General features: G+C 38.5%; 1 protein-coding gene across 5 annotated transcripts in view; it reads right to left on the reverse strand.

Annotated features, from left to right (window-relative positions):
- Window positions 1-19,288, reverse strand: part of RALGAPA2 (Ral GTPase activating protein catalytic subunit alpha 2) — a 278,920-nt gene that overhangs the window by 199,213 nt on the left and 60,419 nt on the right. For all 5 annotated transcript variants that reach the window (XM_045574683.1, XM_036417809.2, XM_036417810.2 and 2 more), the window contains exons 8-14: window positions 18,167-18,305; window positions 16,730-16,929; window positions 12,196-12,423; window positions 11,727-11,894; window positions 10,374-10,511; window positions 6,563-6,711; window positions 4,691-4,802 (exon numbers count right to left, since the gene is read on the reverse strand). In XM_045574683.1, coding sequence (XP_045430639.1) covers window positions 4,691-4,802; window positions 6,563-6,711; window positions 10,374-10,511; window positions 11,727-11,894; window positions 12,196-12,423; window positions 16,730-16,929; window positions 18,167-18,305 — 1,134 coding nt within the window. The remainder of the gene's footprint in view (window positions 1-4,690; window positions 4,803-6,562; window positions 6,712-10,373; window positions 10,512-11,726; window positions 11,895-12,195; window positions 12,424-16,729; window positions 16,930-18,166; window positions 18,306-19,288) is intronic.

The following is a 19,288-nucleotide window of genomic DNA, read 5'->3' on the forward strand; positions in this document are numbered from 1 at the left end:
CATCTTCCTCGGAGTCTTTGTGTCTATATTAACCCTGTCTCTCCTTTATCTCCAATCCATCCTACTGCCCCAGTTCTTCCATCAGCATAAAATACTCCAACTCTTCATTGAAGAAAAACAAGTTCCCTTGAACAAAGATTTCCTCTCTAGCTACAGCCCCATTTATTGTCCTTTCAAAGAAAAATTTCTTGAAAGAATGTTCCACACTCCCTTCATCTGCACCTGCTCACCTCCCAGTCAACTGACTGCTCTGGCTGTGTCCCTCCTAAGCCTCCTATACCACTCCACCTTTGCCTGGGTTTTGTTCTCCATTCTCATGGCTCTAGTTATCATCTGTGTACTGTTGACTTATGAATCTTCAAGTTCAGCCAAGACCTCTTTGCTGGTTTCCTGACCTATCTATCCGCTTACTGGACAGTTCTACCTGCATGTTCAGGAGGCACCTGTAATACAGCATAAGAATAAAAAGAATTACATTTCTTCCACTGAGACTATCCCAATTCCTCGACCTGATACCTCCTGCTCCTGGCCTTTGCACATTCCCTTTCCTCTCTTCCTCCTGTTTGCCTCTTTAACTCCATTCATTCTTCAGGTCACAGCTTGGACATCACTTCCTCCAAAGTGTCCCACCAGCGGACTTCAGTTCCCACAGTTCTCTGCATTTCCCCATCAGCTTGTTGCCCTTTTCCTTAGGAATCCCTCCTCTAGTCTGACACAGCATTACAACTGGTCACATAGGCAGCCCTACAAGATATTATGCATGTATTCTGAATATTTCCTTGAAATCACCCAGTTCCTTACCTCTGCCAAAATATTCTACATCCTTTAAAATTCAAATCAAAATGTATTTCTTTTGAAAGTGCTGCATTCATCTCAGATAAACCCCGGATGCTTTCCTAATTTTAGTAGAGGAAACCTTATGCCCAGTCTATGTAACTTCCCTGACCTGTTGTTGTCAGAGCTAAATGTACTTGCTACGGTGCCAACCTACAAATATTTCTGCCCAATCCAGACACAAGTAGGCTCCCATTGTCAATTGGAGTTATGCTGTGCATAGAACAGGAGTAAATTTGCTTTTTAATTAAAAGAGAAATTTTTCTTTAACATGCACATAGGAAATTTTGATAATTAGAAAACTGTCTATAATCAGGCAGGACTGATCTGACGACTTGAAAATCATATTTAAAGTGACCCTTATGCAATGTATCTGTTTCCCATGTTTCAGTTCATGTTTACTATACTTTTTAAAGCGGTAAAAATGTTAAAATTGAACTAAATTAAGTATAGTGAAAACAAGGTTTTAAACTCACTTAAAATCTGACTTTAAGATGAATAATTTTCTTTAAGTTAAGAAAAATACAAAAGCCCTAGCCAGGTGAAAAATGGCACCGATCAGTCCTGATCCCCAACCAGGCCCAGGGACCCCACCTGTGCATGAATTCATGCACCAGCCCTCTAGTAGCTTATAAAATGCATCTCAGCAAATCTTGCAAATGTGTACAAAGACCTGTTGAATCATTATCATAATTTACAAGTAACAACACTGTCACACAGAGCAAAATCATAAAATACAGTCAGTGGGTGTTGAATGGCACCTTTGGACATGAAGGCATGATACCCTTTGAATAGGTTACCCTTTTCAAACAAGAAAAGGGAAAGAAAGCCCCAGCTTATACATTCTGTCCCTATCTTGGTTTGTGACCTGGGCAATTTATTTGGCTTTTCTAGGGTCATATTTCTTATTAAAAATAATAAGCATCTGTAAGGTTCCTTTAGCACTGAAATTCATGTTTCATCAAACATACCTTGGCATATAAACTATATATATATATAACTTCTCTTGTAAATCACTCTTTTTCTTACACACATTTCCTAAACAACCACTTTCTACGTTTCTCCCACACTTAGACAACACAAATGTAAAGTAATGGCTCACACTATAAATAGAAGAACCATAGTCTAAATTTCCTGATATATTTTAAGAGCTTCAAGCACAAGATCAGTCAGCACTGACAACGGGTTAAAACATCTGTGACAATCACTATTATTTAGAAAATATTTAAAATTAAGTAAAACTCAACTATCCTTTGAAAAATTGGCCAACGCAATTATCTATGGACAGGGAGGGTAGTGGGGAGAAGCACTAAAAGGAAATTAGAAAAAGATAAAGGGAAAATAGCAACTTAAGATTTCCTGTCCCTTTTAATAATCTCCTTATTCAAATTTAAAAAAAGTATCTGGCAACTGTAGACAGACTATATGGCCAAGTGAATAATAATTAGGTGGCATATTTTAATTTTACTATGGGTCTGAGATGATTGCTTGGCAGCTTTGTCCAGACTTTTCACATTTTCTCCCACCTAGGATCTCACAAAAGCACTTTGGAAATCAACAAATAATCAGACATCCCAAATGAATTTGCTCTCATTCTTATGATAACCTAGCAAGATAGGAAGGCATCCTTTTCTGATTGTGACAGGTTAGGGAAGACAACTCAGAAAGGTGAAGTGATTTGCTCAAGGCAACACAGCCAGAAATGCCAGAGCTGGGATCAGAACCCAGAATATAACTCCCCAAAGCTCATCTTCTCACTACTATTTTATGTTTAGTTCATAATTTAAGCATTCTTCTTTAACCACCTAACTGTTGCCAAAATAATAACAACAACAAAATCATTAATAACCGTGGACTCAAAACTAATCTTCAAGTAAGACCTGACAAAATTTTTCCATTAATGAGGGGGATTTTCTCCCCAAAACCAAAATCAACCAACCAACAAACAAAAAAACATAGTTCCATAATAGTTTTGCTTAATTCAGTGACAAGTTCACGCTCAGTTCCAATGCACACATGCACAGACAGGCAACTGGTGATGAATGAGTCTGAGCACCCGCCAGCCTGCACTTGGCTTCAGTCCCTGCCACTTGGCAGCCCCAGTCCCATCAGGACTGAGAGATCAAGAAGGTGCTGACAGATAAGCAGGCGCTCCAGGAAAGTCAGAGCAAAGTGAACATAGTGTCTGTATTTCCAGAGGACATCAAAGCAAGAGTCTAGTACACCCTGAGGCAAGGGCACAGTAAAGTGTAATACAGAAGGATGTGTAGACCACTTCATGTGTCCAATAACTAGGCAAGGCAGAGTACAAGTGATTATACTACTCAGGAGGCAAGTGACTAGTACGTGCCAATTATTTCTGTAGTCCCCTCATACATTTTTCATCACGTCAAGGTCATTCAATCATATTAAATTAATTAAAAATTAATATGAATAGTTGTGTTTTCTTATGTTACAATGGGAATCATTTGTTTTGTGTGAAGGACTAATTTCTTTTTTTAGCATCTTCAGTTATATACCTTACCTGTATTCTAGATATGCTCTTAATATATATCCTCCAAAATCACCTTCACATCAACTGAGGAGAGAAGTTAACTTCCCCTGTAACTGCCCCTTCCAGCTGATAATCCATGTTTCCCATATTAAAGTACTCAGTCAGGCCCATCCACTGTACTAATGCCTTTGCGTAGAATGTCACATTATTCCCCTGTCACACTGTTTCTTTCAGACATGCTTCATAAATTCTATGCATCCCATATATATTAGTGCTTCCTAGTAGTTACAATAGGCTGGCACCCTCAGAAACCTTTAAAACTTCCATTTTTCCAGGCAGTTGTTTATCATCTGCCTTCTCATCTCTTGGGGTGATATTAAATGCTCTTGACTCTTCTTATCATGTGAGATGCAAAAAACAGATATCTCCTTGGCTCTCAGCTCCCACCTAAGGCCAAAATAGCCTTCCTCACCTTATCCAGGACTTCATTTCTACAGTGACCCCCCATTTTCTCCCCCAGATTATCTTGTTCTCACTGGACCATCCCCACTGGCAAGCAAACATACTTTAATACCAATGGCCTTAAACTTTGCCTTCTAATCATGCTGCCCATTCCAGCTAGCTCTTGTTTCCTCCTTTCTTCCACATTAGTACCCCTGCAAAGCCTTGACTATATTGCTACTCCACTGCCCAGTTCTCAAATTTCTCCTTCACCCACACCAAGAATGTTCTCCTAAAACATTCTCAACCATCTACATAACATCGCAATCAATGGTCAACTGTCCATTCTCCTCTTACCCAATACTCGTCGTCCGGGCATGGGTTCCTCTAGTGTTTCTCCTAGTTCCCTGACCCCTCTCTCAGCATCTTTGGCTGGCTCCTCTCCGTCACATTCATGGAGCTGGTCCTCTTCCTTCTGATACAAATTTCTCCCCAGTTGATCCCACCCAGTCGTGTGGCTTCAAACACAATGGTCCAAACACCAATGGCTCTTACATTTTTATTTATAGCCTGAACTGCTCCCTGAGCTTATTCCCATTCCCATGCTTCTGCTCATCCTTTAACTCTTCAAATCTACCCAGCCCTCCACCAGAGCCATCAGCTCTTGATATTTTCCTAATTTCTACCAACCTCAAGCAAATATAAAAAAGAAAGTAAATGGCAAAGAGATAGAAAGGTCTAAACTTAATTGTAAAGAACAGATTTCAATCTTCATGGCAAAAGTAAGAAAAATTTATAATTAAATTTCTGGAAATTTAAAGTTAGTTTATTTTACTCTTAAAATTCTCAGTGATTAAAACTACTTTGATCTAAAATCTGATTCAATTCGTGCATTTGAAGTGTTTAATAAAAAAGACTTACCCTAAACAGTAACCCTGCCAAGCTCTGGGCAAACAAGTCCTTTATTTGTTTTTCCTTTGGCTTCTGCATGACAGCTTCTGTTATCCTGAGCAGTATTTGCAACATCTGTTCCCTTGGCCACCCAAAATAAAAGTTCATATTATTCACATCTCCAAAGCATTTTAATTTATAGATATGAGAAACCCTCTTAAGAATTCAGCAATAGTGATATGTATGTATTACTCGAAAGTATTGAAATTTTAATGAATACCATTTTCTGTAAAAATAAGCTACCTTAGGTTTCAGCAGTTCTAACAATATGCTTCCTATGCCCACATCAATAGGCAGGATAAAACAGGCATCCTGGCCTTTCTCCCCTTACCAGAAGGGAGACAAGATTGTTTCTCCGACTAAGGCGGGCACTCAGTGAGCATCTGTGCCAATTTGAACATATTTATCACCCTTTAATTTTCACATCTATTATTTTATTTAACCAATAAGGTCTTCTTGTCTCTCATCGTGATAGAAAATAACACTAACTTTCTGGTCTTCATTCTTGGGGGTAAGCAATCAGCTGCACAGTATAATGGAACTCCACACTACTCTAAAGGTAGAAAGGTTTGGAAAGGTCACCAATGGCCACTTTGAGGAGCTTTGTGCCTGGAAGATCCTGTCTGCAGCCCAGTGCACAACCGAGGCAATGGCAATCATCACAACTCAGTCACAGTGTACCTTTCAGAAAGGGGTTTCTATGTAAAAGGTCTCTGAAGAGTATAAAGCAATAAAGAGACAGACTAACACTGATAATTATAATAGTGATAAGGCGAAAGGGCATATTTCCTTCTTACAGCTGTTACATTCTTCCCATCAGAGTGCCTGCTCACCTTTTATCCCGAATTCCATGGAATCTGAGAACACATTACCTTTTGTGTTTAAGGGCCGTCTATTTGTTCTCTGAGGGAAACCACCTCAGTTCCTTTTAACTTCTCCTTTAAGATTCTACACACTAACCATTTGTTTATCTTGCTCTTTAGTACTAAAATCAAGAACTGAGCAACACCATGTAGTATATAGACAATGCAATCTCTAAACCATAGTACCTTTATACTGTCCTCATATTTCTGCATATTGGGACAGTATTTTCTCTTAACATGATACTGAATCTCATTAACCTTCTCAGGCTATAGCCCCAGTGTAAACAGCCGCCATCACCTACGGTCACTGTCTCTGTGCTGCGCCCACTGCACTGTCTCTTCTCACATGGCGGTCAAAGAGATCTTTTGGGAGCATAAATCAGACCAACTGGGAGTTCGACCACTCTATGACGTGTGTTGACCACCAGGGGGCAGCACGGAATGAAGGAAGGCCCCTGCTGGCAGCCAAGGGGAAGACCCAATTGGCCCTGATCGCTAGCCAGGCCTTGGGAACCTACCTGTGCATGGATTTCATGTACTGGGCCTCTAGTTTAAAATAACTTTTTCCAAATGAATTTAAAACTTCAAGTTTGAAGCAATAAAAGTCACTTAACAGCATTTTGGAGCAATTAACAAACTGTCCTGGGCTTATGAGGAATGATATTATAACACCCCAGTTATACTGCTTTTTCACAAAACTGTTTGATTCAGTTTAAAAATGGAAAAGTCTGTCATTAAAGTAATTTGACCACTTAATTCAAGAACATTTTTAAAGCCAATAATTAAAATAAATGAATTATCAAAGTACTGAATACTTACCTTCTTCAAAATTCAAAGAAACTGTTACAAAAGACTGATTATCATCTTATTGTTAACTTTGTAAAACCATATAATAAATGAAGGCTGTAACATTTTAATTATTATGTTGTAACATGGAATTATCTGTTTCATAATACTAAATAATTTGAAATAAACTTACCATGTCTTTTTATTCATTGTAAGCTCCATTATCATGCGCCTAAAAATAATCAAAACAGCTTTACAAGCATCAACTTGTTCTTTCAAGAGCATGGGGACTTCAGCACATGGTTCCAGCAAAAAGACATTCGCAGCATTTGTCAAAAACACCTTAAAATAGACAAATTTTACTTCAGGAAATATTAAGCATATAAATATGAACAAATTTTACTTAAAGATAATAATACCAAGTTTACTTTACCAATGAATCACTTTTTAGTTATTTTAATTAAGGCAAAAATACAGTGCCAACATATACTCAGGACTTTTTTTCATTCATCTCCTAAAATCACTCAATACTGAGAAACCTGAAAGATGATTTCTAGAAAAAAATTACTATTACATATTATTGTTGTGACTTTAGAAATTTTACAAATCAGAAAAACTTTTGAAAACTTTTTTAATATCCCCTCCCCCAAAAAAATGATAGGATAGCATCACTGCCTCTGGGTGAGAAATGTTGGGGTAAGCAAGGGGAGAAGAGACACTGTGGTCAGAAAGTGGCTGGAAAGAACAATCCAGTTATTGTTGAATCAATAACTGTGAACAACTTGCTGACAGAAAGCGCAGCCAACACGACACAAGGGTGGGCCTCTAGGAGCGCTGGCATGCCAGGAAACAGCCAAAGCCACATGATTGACATTGCACATTTTCCAGGAGCATATATTTTTACAATAAGAACTATATTGTGCAGTAGAATATAAAACCTAAGTGAATTCTATATAATAAAAGCCTAATATGCTATGTGTCCAGTCATCCGTTCAACCAAAGGATTATATGCTAACCATATGCTAAGGCCACTATGATGTGCATTGACCACCAGGGGGCAGACAGTTGACTGGTTGACAGTCACTATGACATGCACTGACCATCAGAGGGCAGATGCTCCAACCGGGAGGTTAGCTTGCTGCTGGAGTCCTGCCAATCACGACTGAGTGAGAAGGGCTGGACACACCCTGGAACCCTCTTGCGGTCCCTCCCTGGCTCTGATTGTACAGCAGTAGGGTCCTTCAGCCTGGCCTGCACCCTCTCACAATCCGAGACCCCTTGGGGGATGTCGGAGAGCTGGTTTTGGCAAAATCCTGCAGGCCAGGCCGAGGGACCCCACTGGTACACAAATTCCTGCACTGGGCCTCTAGTTCTTAAAATAAAAACAAATTTTGAAAAAAATTTGAATACTCAGAAGACCACTCTATGCTCTACTTCAGAACTTTAGGATACAAGTTTACTATCCTCTACCATTAGGGATATTTCAGCACAAATTAGGAAAAGCACTAACGAAGGTTATCACGCAGTAAGTTTTTGCTTAGGGGCACTACAATAAAATAACAATGAACTACTATTTAAACAGATGACACTAACTCTCAATTTATGAAATTCTAAGTTGTCAATCCAGTAATGAGGATGGATCTGCTCCATATATCTAACTATATTCCATATAAGGTTTCTTCTGTGTTCAACAGTTCAAATTCAAAGAATTTAGGAATAAATGGAACTTCTCTGACTCACCCATGAATGAAGTCCATTAACACAACATCTTAAAACAGCTATAAAAAACTGATCTTAGAAATGAACATACTTCAAACATACATTAATTCAAGTGTATGAACTAAAATGTTGACAGTCTTCAAAATTATCTTTTGCAATAAATATTTAAAAGATGTGATGACACCATTTTCTAGGAAAAATTACTAAATAAGCATTATAATAGTTGATAAAAGATAACAGTAATGAGAATTCACTAGCCTTCAAGTAAAAAAAAAAAGAAAGAAAAGAAAGAAACCAAAGAACTTTTGTCTCACAAACTAAAGCAGTTTTAGTGACTATTTTGAAAAGAAGTATGCCCTAAGTCAGTGGTCAGCAAACTCATTAGTCAACAGAGCCAAATATCAATAGTACAACGATTGAAATTTCTCTTGAGAGCCAATTTTTTAAACTTAAACTTCTCCTAACGCCACTTCTTCAAAATAGACTCGCCCAGGCCGTGGTATTTTGTGGAAGAGCCACACTCAAAGGGCCAAAGAGCAGCATGTGGCTCGTGAGCCGCAGTTTGCTGATCATGGCCCTAGGTATATGTTTTAATTCAGATCTTTTTCATTCAATGTACTGGCTTCTTGATTTGAATTTGAAACTTTTGCATATTCCCAAGTAAAAATGCAAAAGTTTTCATATAAGGGGTGGTGTGGGGCCAAAGCAAGTTTACAGTTGTGAGTACACTAAATGCAAAGTTTATTCTTATATTATTTATTAATTATTGTTACTATTTTTCATACAAGCAACTGCAAACCTACTTTTGCCCTACCCAGTATTATACATCTTTCATTTTACTTTAAAAAAAAAACAAACATCAAAATGCCAACCTCAGGAATATTTCTTATGACAATGTTAGTTTCTAGTAAGGTAAACATAAAAATTAATTATGCCTAAATTGTGACTATCTAAAGTAACTGCAGACAAGTACTATCTTATCAAACCTCCATTTGGGCACTTTTTCCCCCCCCCAATGGACCAAGCAGAGGGCCAGAGTACTGGATACAATGAGAATAAAAACAGCCATTTAAGTCCAAACTAAACTTTTTAAGAATATAGAGCTATAAGCAGGTAGAAAATTATTATTTTTTTTTGTTGTTGTTGTTCATCCAAGTAGATGTAACTTAGCCTTTCAGAAAGCAAATAACACTCTTCTGAATCCAAAGAGGTCACTGGCACCTGCAACCCGGCTGACACCGGGATGGCTGCCGATGGCAATGTGGTGCCCACCAGGAGGAAGGGGCACCAAGGGGCTCAGAGAAGGGACTCCCGCATGCATTTCTTTGGTGAGGACACGGGTTATATGTAGGAGCTGTAGCAAAGTTCTTAGGAGCTACTAAAGTGAAATCATCTTGATTTTTAAAATTTCATTTCAAATGATTTGCTGGTTTTCAATGAAAAATGAGAAAATTCGTTAGTGATAAGGTATTAAACTGCTAATTAACTTGAAAACAAAAAGGATCCCATGATAAGAAATCCTATCAAGAGACAGATGACAACAATGCAGTGTCGTTGAAAACTGGTTAACACGAGTGCCCTGCCCATGGCATCCCCGAACGCCACGTCTGTGCTCAGTGTGGGAGGCCTACCTGGATGCAGCTGTAAATGTGCGTAGGGGATGGAGGGTGAAGTGCCAGGGGGCAGAGGAAGGGGAGGTGCTCCGTGTTTTCCTTGTACTCCTAACAAACTCAAGCGGGATAGGACCAAGAAGTAATTTCTCAGTCCCTATTTCTGAGATAAAATCTTGAGGTCTGGGGAAATTAAGTAATGAGCCAAAGTTGTTCTTCCCAACATTACAAATGGCATCAGCTCTATTTCATAAATCCATTCAGATAACTATTAAAATTATTGCATGATTCATCATTCTTCATAAACACAATTTTTAAGAGGAGTATTACTGGTGATAATCAACCACACTTATCTTGCAAATTAGAGCCCAGGTAACTAATTACCCATGTATGTCCCGAAGGCACTTTTAAGATTTAAATCTCAGTCATTTCACATTTACTGTATAGTAATCCCTCTTTGAAATGTAAAACTTGTCCATACAGCTCCTTTGAATAGAAAAAGTTATTTATAAACTGAAAGTGAGAGATCGGGAAGAAAACTCAGAATGAGAATTTAAGAGCTGTTAACTGACAGAGGCTAAAAATACAAAACTTCATAGGATGCTATCTCAATACACAAATGTTCACAGTGACTCCAATTGGGAGCCTTTCTGCCACTGGCCAGCGGCAGCGTACCTGCAGCACAGCCTGGGCCCCCGCCTTCACGCTCTTGTTCTCCTCTTCCGCCACACACCCTCTGCTCACCGCACTCGTGAAGGAATATGTTCGTCCCCAACTGGAAGATCGCTTATGACGGGAACTTTCAGGTGCAGTCTTTAAAAAATAATTAATTAACAGAAGGAGAAGAAGTACATGTGTGAATATTTAATTCCTACATTAAGCAGAATTCACGGGAAATAGATTCTAGGAGGCAAGGTTTGTGTGTGTGTGTGTGTGTGTGTGTGTGTGTGTTGCCATTTTATTTACCACTCTGTCTCCGGCACCTAAAATAGTGCCTGTCAGTTATTAGGTGTTGAAAAAGGAAACAAGCATCCAATGACTGGATGAGCACTTATCCTTTAAAATATGTGATTGATTCCATTTGCTCATCTATTAATTCTGACCTGAGTAGTTGAAAAAATAAAAATTATCCTATGTAATCCTATATAATAAAAGGCTAATATGCAAACTGTCCCCTCAGGAGTTCAACCAACCAGAGGTTCGACCGATCACTATGATGTGCGCTGACTACCAGGGGGCGGTTCAGAACAAGGGAAGGCCCTGGCCAATAGCCAGCAACTGGGATAGGAAGGCCCAGATCGACCCTGATTGCCAGCCAGGCCTAGGAACTGTACCCGTGTATACATTTCTTGCACTGGGTCTCTATTGTAATTAATACAGATATTAAAAGTGGTAAGCCTTTGGTTACAAATATTTTTAAATGTTTGCTGTCAATTGCTATGACAAATATCTACTTTTAGAAATAATTTATCAGACTAGGTTTCAAATTAGCATGCCAGAAATATAAATAAGACTTAATATAAATGATATAATATATTCTTTTGTGGCTCAGGAAGAGGTCCCACTCTGTGGCTTTACACTTATCCAGCCTGTATATTTATCAAACACAGACTAAGAAGTCCATGGCTGAAAGTACCCACTTTTTGAGAATGCTGTTTATTTAAACATGTCAACGATGAGGCAGTGACATTTTAGGTTCATACCGAGATGTGTAAAATACAGTAGTTGATTCAACAACTCTTGTGCCATGGTGGCTAATGCAGCTGCAATGCATAAATGGACCTAGTCTGAGGGTTAGGAGATAGCTGATTATCCTGACTAGACCACAAAGGTAGCCTCACTGAAGCAGGTCCTCAGAGAACTCAGCAACTTGAGAGCATCAGACATGATAAATAAATAAATAAATAAATAAATAAATAAATAAATAAATAAATAAAAGAGACCCACCTGCCTGAGATCTCTGACTGAGCCAGGTGTATTTTACTAAACTATATATATTCCCAACTGAAACAAGTGATAAAATATTACCTCTTTGCTGTCAGTCTCAGATAATCCTAATTTTTCAGCATCTTCTTGGGTAACTTCCTTCTGATCTGGTTCCTCCATGAACAGAGGTTTGTCCTGGAGGATCCACTTTCTGTATACTTGCACTACTTTCCTTGTTACAGCTATGTCACAGGAAGGCAACAAAAATGCCTAAAATGAGAAGAGAAAACTTCCCTTAACACTACACAAGTTCAGATTACTAGAGTCACCAATTTCAGACTTACCTTTAAAATAAACAGCTAGTAATACGGTTGGGGTTCAATTCCCAGTCAGGGCATGTGCAGGAGGCAACCGATTGATGTTTCACGCTCTCCATTCCTCTCTCTCTAAAATCAATAAAAGCATGTACTTGGATAAAGATTTTTTTTTAAAGAGTGGGATCAGAGGGATCATTATTCAGTCCTGTAATTTAGCCCAAAGCATCAATAGTATTTCTTGGAGTAATACTAACCTGGCGAAATACTTCATTCACAAAGTTGACATAACCTCGCGTTGACAGGAGGATGCGCTGCACCATTTCGTACACGTTCCGGTGCTCTTCTTCAATGCTACAGAGGCTAGAGTTGCTGAGCCTCCGGTCCGACAAGGTGCTGCTGTTAGAATGGTTCTTATCTGGCTCTGCAGGCCCGCCACCCTCCAACTCCGGCGCTCTCTCTTGCACGGCACCACCACCAACAGTCTGGAAGAAAGCCATTGCCACTTATCAGTCATCCTCTTTGGAACTCAAGAATGACTAGCAAAACTGAAGACTGCTTTATTTTAAAGCTCTGGTTACTATCAACTTGACAGCGAGCTGGAAACCAGCACGGCTGGAAGCACATGGGGCTACAGGACCTGTACTTACCAACTTCCCAATTCACCAACTCAGTCATTTTAACAGGAAAATTAGTAAATTGTTATAGGAAGGGAGGCTGTGAAATTTTTAATAATGGATCTAAAAAATGCAACTATAAGAGTTATCATATAAGCAAATGTGATCAACTGCCTTATCATCCCAAACTTTCTTTTTCATCCTTTAATGGACTTTAAGGGGTTTTAATTTTAATAAATATACATATAAAACTAGTAAAAGAACAGTTGCTGTTGCAATTTTAAAATCACCACTCTGCTTTTTCTAGTACATGTTAAAGTACTTCTATCTTATAGAAAAATGAACCACTAAGGAATAAATAATTCTTCACCGAAAACATTTTCAGCTGAGATGGTGAGCAAAGACTGCTCAGATTTGAAAGGGCGGGTTTGCTGCTGTTGCCAGCATGTTATGGATGTATGGGATTGATACCGTTGTAATAGCCTGGTTATTATCAAACAGGAAAGGAGTAAAAGGAAGACTGGATAATATAGACACGCCTCTTAGACAGCTTTGCTAAGTTTATTCCCCACTGATTGATGGGGGGAGGGGCTGAACAAAGGCAGTTTGGACGAATGGCCAGTAAGGTCTGAGTGAGGTGGGAAGGTGCTTACCTGTCTGTCAATCATACCTAGAAAAAAATTAGTGGCCAGGATGGGTGTGGCCACTGCGAAAACTGAATATTTAAACTGCTGAAGAAAGTTGGCTCTCACACACTCACACACACAGTGAGCTCTTTTTGCTCTTGATCTTTTGACCCTCTGGCCCTCTTGGGACCCTGTTGCAGGAGATGCACTCCCCTGTGCCCACGTGGCCCACAGCCATGGGGGACCCACAATGAACTAATGGACTTCAATTAGCTCGGATGCTGAACTGGACCCAGCTGCAACATGGAACAGAAGCTCTGGACACAGACCTTGCTTTGGCTCTACTGAAACCACAGCTGCACCTCTTTCAGGGCTGGCTTAAGAGATGTAACTGCACACAAATAAAGCCTTTTATCACATCCAATTCTCCCATGCCAATCTTAGAAAATTCATTTTCTAAAGATATTGCCAGAACCTCACCCCCACAAGTGACAGGGAAGTTCTATTCTCTGGTGACAGGATATACTTCTATTCTACCATGAATGACACCACTGAATAAAAAAATATGTTAGACCAGATTCTACAAGTGGTACATAAGCTAAGTCTAGAAGATGTACTATCCTTCCTTCCCTGGAAAACAAACAAACAAACAAACAAAAATAACCTCTCAATTGTATTACTTCTAAATCAAGAGGAAGTAAATTGCCCTAGCTGGTTTGGCTCAGTGGATAGAGCATCAGCCTGTGGACTGAAAGGGTCCCAGGTTTGATTCTGGTCAAGGGCATATGCCCAGGTTGTGGGCTCAATCCCCAGTAGGGAGCATGCAGGAGGCAGCCAGTCAATGATTCTCTCTCATCATTGATGTTTCTATCTCTCTATCCCTCTTCCTTCCTCTGAAATCAATAAAATAATAAAAAATAATAATAAAAATAAATAAAATGAGGAAGTAAATTCACTTTGGGAAAAAATACACACACAAAAATAACTTGTCATAAATGACCTGTAATATATTAATATCGATAGTAGCCTAAGTGTGAACTCTATTTGGAAGCAACACTTAAAATAATGTTTTAAAGGGCTTTTACAAGAGCAGCATATTCTTTGGAGAGACATTCTGGACCACTTCACTTAGATAGTGATGTTCACTTTCCATGGATAAAATTATACTAAATTTGAAATTCCAAACAAAAACTTTCAGGAGGCAAATGCAATTATATGTGCTTTTATTCCTGCAACTTCACTTCTAAAAGTTAATATTTAATTGTTTACACTGCTGCTTTTTCTAATGTTCAATATAAATGAAAAGCAGAACAAAGTAGACACATGTGAGATGAGGTGGGAACCAGAGTTGTAAGGCAGAGAAGGAAAAATAGAAGACAACTGGTCAGCCGCATGATGACCCCTAAACGATGTCCATACCTAACCCCTGAAACCTCTGGAAGTTAGCTCACTAGTATATAATTTCATACAAAAATTTTTATACCCTAATTGGTAAATAAAAGTCTCTTGTCATGGCTCAGGACAAACTGTTTCCCTGACTGCTGGTGAAACCTGGGCCCATTTTATTTCCTCTTTTGTGAACTTCATCTCCTTTGTCCATTTTTTTCAATTGGGCTGTTTGTCTTATCAATTTGTAGGCACTCTTTATATTGTAGAGATATGAGCTCTATTAATAGCCATGATGTTACAAACACTTTCCTCAGCTTGAGTGTGGCTTTATGCTATCTTTTGACACATAAATATTTTTCTGTTTTTTCAAATGAAGTAGAATCTCATTTCCTCTGTGGCTTGTGAGCTTTATCTCCACCTAAGATGGTCTGCTACTTGCCAAATTTATACATTCTCTAGATTTTTCTCCCAAGTTCTTTATCATTGTTTTTATATGTAGGCCTTTTAACAATCTGACATTTGCTTACGTATGTGATACAAAGCAAGGAAGGTTCTGGGAAAGACAGACAGACAGCCAGGTCCTTTCAGCTTCAGGGATGTAGGTTACATTAGATATTCAGTGCTAATATCAGTCTCATTCCTTTGCAGGAACTCTGGTTTCTGTCAGGAAGCTGTATAGTTTTTTTTCTTAATCCATGAAAGTCAAATGCCAGTTTAACTATTTAGCTAATGTCACCTGGGACTCAAAGGCCTTTTCACATTAAAGCATGACTTCTTTTCAGCTCAGGTAAACTTTCCTTTTTATTAGTTCAGTTATTATCTCTCATTCTGTTCTCCTCTGCCCTCACAACATCTGCATGGTAGGTTTGGATCTGTTATATCTTATTCATTAATTTCCATCTCTTTGAATTTCTGCTCAGTGTTGTGGGATTTTTCTTCAAATATTAATTTTGTTCTCAGCAGTGATCATTACCTTCTTTGGTTCACTGGTATGTAACAAAAATGTAAGGTTTTCTAAAACTTTTAGCAAGTCTTCTGTTGTTCTCATTGTAACTCTCAGTCTTTTTGAAAATAAACTTCTCCAGTTCCTGGGTCAGTTCCTGTCCATGGGGCCATATGCTCTGGACCTGTCTGGCGCTTCTTCACCTGCCATTTACCTTAGATGTGTGCACTTTCCCAACTCAGGCCTGGGTCACACTGCTGGGAACCCGAAGGCAAACCAGCACTAGGTGGTCCACACTTCTTGTCCTTGTTCTTAGGAACAACAAAAAACTCACAAAACCATAACTCTTCTGTGAGATGACCACTCTCTGATTTCCACAAGTGGTCCTGCTCTACTCAGCACTAAGTCCCTAACCAACTCAGCAAGCTGGTCAAGGCCAGCAAGAACCAGAAATCCGCATATAAGAAATCTTCGCCTAACGCCTCGGAGCGAGACAGCCTTCTCTTCCAGGGCTCAACAACCACCTCAAAATCCTGAGATGCTCATCCACCCTTCCCTTGAGTTCCCAAAGCACTTGGGAGTCTCACAGGTCTTCTCTATGGCCCACCAGCAAAATTCCTGAGGGCCTTCCATGTGCTGGGGATTGGCAAAAGCAAGACAGGCCCTGGTCTAATGCTCAGAGGTCACTGGTACCAGAATGAAGGGTGGAAATGAGAGGATATAGGAGTATGCACACAACAGCCATCTTCTCAGAGTCTCTCATCCCCAAGATTGCCTCATCATGGCAATACCAATAGAATACAAGAACTCAGAGCAACTTCTGAAACTTTAGCATCACAGAGCATGCAAAAAAAAAAAAAAAAAAAAAAAAAAAAAAAAAAAAGATAAATATAGAGACAGTAAAGCAACAAGCAGACTGTCAAATTACAGCCGGGAGGGTAGGGAGATCTGGGGGAGATAATACCTAGATCAACTGAAGAACTTGTATACATGCATATAAGTACAACCAATGGACACAAAACTCTGGGGGTTGGGGGAATGGTAAGATATGTACACAGATAATAATTTAATTTAAAAAATTTTTTTGAAAAAAACAATGAGTCCTTACAACCAACAACCTGCAAGAACCAATAACCCTCATAACCAAGAATTTTGTATGTGTCAGTGTATAATATTAAATATAGATGAAGATATATAAAGAGGAGGAATGACATACCTGCATGATTTTAGGCAATACATCAACTCCATTTTTAGTGTTTTGTATTGTAGTTAGATACTTTTTTTCCAAAAAGAAAGTTACAATCCACTTAATGAAAACAACACGAGCTGCCATGTATGGAATTTTTGTACTATAAATGTTTTCAGTGTCTCGAGTCATGGTAATGTACACTGGCTTTGGTCTTAAATGGGGGATGTCTGTAAAAAAAAAGAGTGCATGATTAGGTTAGTGAAACTTTTTTTTTTTTTTTAATATATTTTATTGATTTTGTACAGAGAGGAAGGGAGAGAGATAGAGAGTTAGAAACATCGATGAGAGAGAGTCATCGATCAGCTGCCTCTTGCACACCCCCTACTGGGGATATGCCCGCAACCAAGGTACATGCCCTTGACCAGAATTGAACCCGGGTCCCTTCAGTCCCCAAGCCGACACTCTATCCATTGAGCCAAACTGGTTTCGGCAGGTTAGTGAAACTTGACATTATGTAATTCCTACAAATATTTCAGTTTCCAAGCCAACAGACATATATTTGGTTGTCTGAATAGCAATTAAGATTAAAGAACCAGAAATTATTTAGAATGCCATCCTTTGGAAGGCTCACTTCTAATTCTGCCTTGCAATCTGACTAAGATGGGTGATGATGGCTGTTACTGTTTGCTTACAGCTGTGGTATACAGCTTTAGAAAAACTAAGCTAATAACTTTTTTTCACAAATTTGAGAAATTACATGAGATTATAATAGTGAAAATGTTTTCACATATGTTATAATGAATTTAATCTTATTTTATGATTGGAACAAGTACAAAACAGTGTTATTAACATTTTTTCATCATTTTAAGTATCTTAACATCCAACACTATACTAATAAAATCAACTGAACTTCAGTTTTATATTCTATTTCCTTCAAAGAAACAGAATCAGTATAATCCACTTTATATCTTAAAGAATTCAGAAAATCAAGTTTCATTTTTGAAGTATCAGGTCGTCTCTGCTGGGTGAGAGATCCAGTGAAAAAGGCAAGGGCATGCTGTAGGCAGCTGTGTGGCCTGGGCTTGCCTATCTACTGAGCAAGGTCGGGGTCACCACACCTTACCACCAGTAAGAAAACACTTACTGAAATGTAAACTTTATTTTTTTTACATTAAAAGATTTTAAATATAATCACACACCCCAAAATCACAATTCATTGCAAATTATTTCTGAGTATGGAACCACAGTTCCGTTTTATTGCTGTAAGTGAAGGTATATCTTAGTTTGTATAAACAAAGCAGTTAAAATCAGTTATTAGGAAACTTTTAACCTCTTACAATAAAATTAACATTAAGTATAAGAAAAAGATTACTATTTTACTTAAAAATAATAAAAAATCACTTCGAAGGAAACTGTACAGCTTCTCTGTGAAAATCCTCCGTATACAGCTCAAACAGTACTTACCAAGTACAGGTTTGTAGATGTTTGTTAACTTAGTAAATGATGGGAATAAATGAGGAAGATAATACTTTCGAAACAATGTAAAGAGAAATTTAAAACCAGTATCTTGATTCTCCTTATTTTTCCACTCCAAGCTTGCAGCCTTTGGGGGAAAAAACACACATATATTTACATTTCTAATTAATGTATACTAAACTGATTTATTTTAAAAATTGACAAGTACTGATAATCATGTAATAAAATCATACCTTAAAACTCAAAAGATGACAAAATTGAGTAATTCTAAACAAACCAATAACTATGTTAAAAACATTTTTATCAAGTATTTTAAAAAAATTACCCAACAATCTTGCTCTACTACATCATGTTCTTATTTTTTTTCCACATGTTCTTTATAAAAATTTAACATTCCTCGTGCCTTTAAAACATCTACTTAGATATAAAAGGTGCTTTTTAAAAAACTCAAAAAGGCCATATATAATAAACAAGAATTAAGAAAACAAACCCTTATAAAGATTTCATCCAATGGTACCTCCATGCAAAATCAGTATCAAAAGGTGCAGCTATGGAATCTTGGAAAATGCACTGTCCTTACTAAAAGCAATCCACAGGTCAGGAGAAGCTAGGGCTGTCAGTTCAGCCACACCTATTAGTGGGGTCTTAATACTTGTTAGAACACAGAGTGCCCTACACCAGAGTTTCCCAAATTCCTTCATGACGCAGTCCACTTAGAAAATGATAAGTTTAACACCTGAGCTAAAGGAACAAGGGGCTTTGGCGGCTCCTGGGCAGAGGAGCTCAGTGTCTGTAACCTGCCAGAAGTTCTCTGGGATGGGCCAAGGCAGAAACTGCTCTGAGGACTCACCCCTGGGGGGTGAGAGAAGGGTGGACATGCACACATAATTCTGCACAAAATTTAGGGGCTCAGTCTAAATAAAAAATGTCCCCAATATCAATGACTCCCTTCCTCTTATGGGATCCTGATGATTTCTTAACTTATCTGAGAACCCACAGCTCATTAATGACACATCTAGAATGAAAACCTGTCTCCCAGCACATCGAAGACTGAGATCCTCTATGCTCATCTGGGACATATGGAAGGTCCTGCCACTTCTGAAGAGTATG

This window comes from Pipistrellus kuhlii, unplaced genomic scaffold (genome assembly GCF_014108245.1).
Source record: "Pipistrellus kuhlii isolate mPipKuh1 unplaced genomic scaffold, mPipKuh1.p scaffold_m20_p_6, whole genome shotgun sequence".
Taxonomy (NCBI): Eukaryota; Metazoa; Chordata; class Mammalia; order Chiroptera; family Vespertilionidae; genus Pipistrellus; species Pipistrellus kuhlii.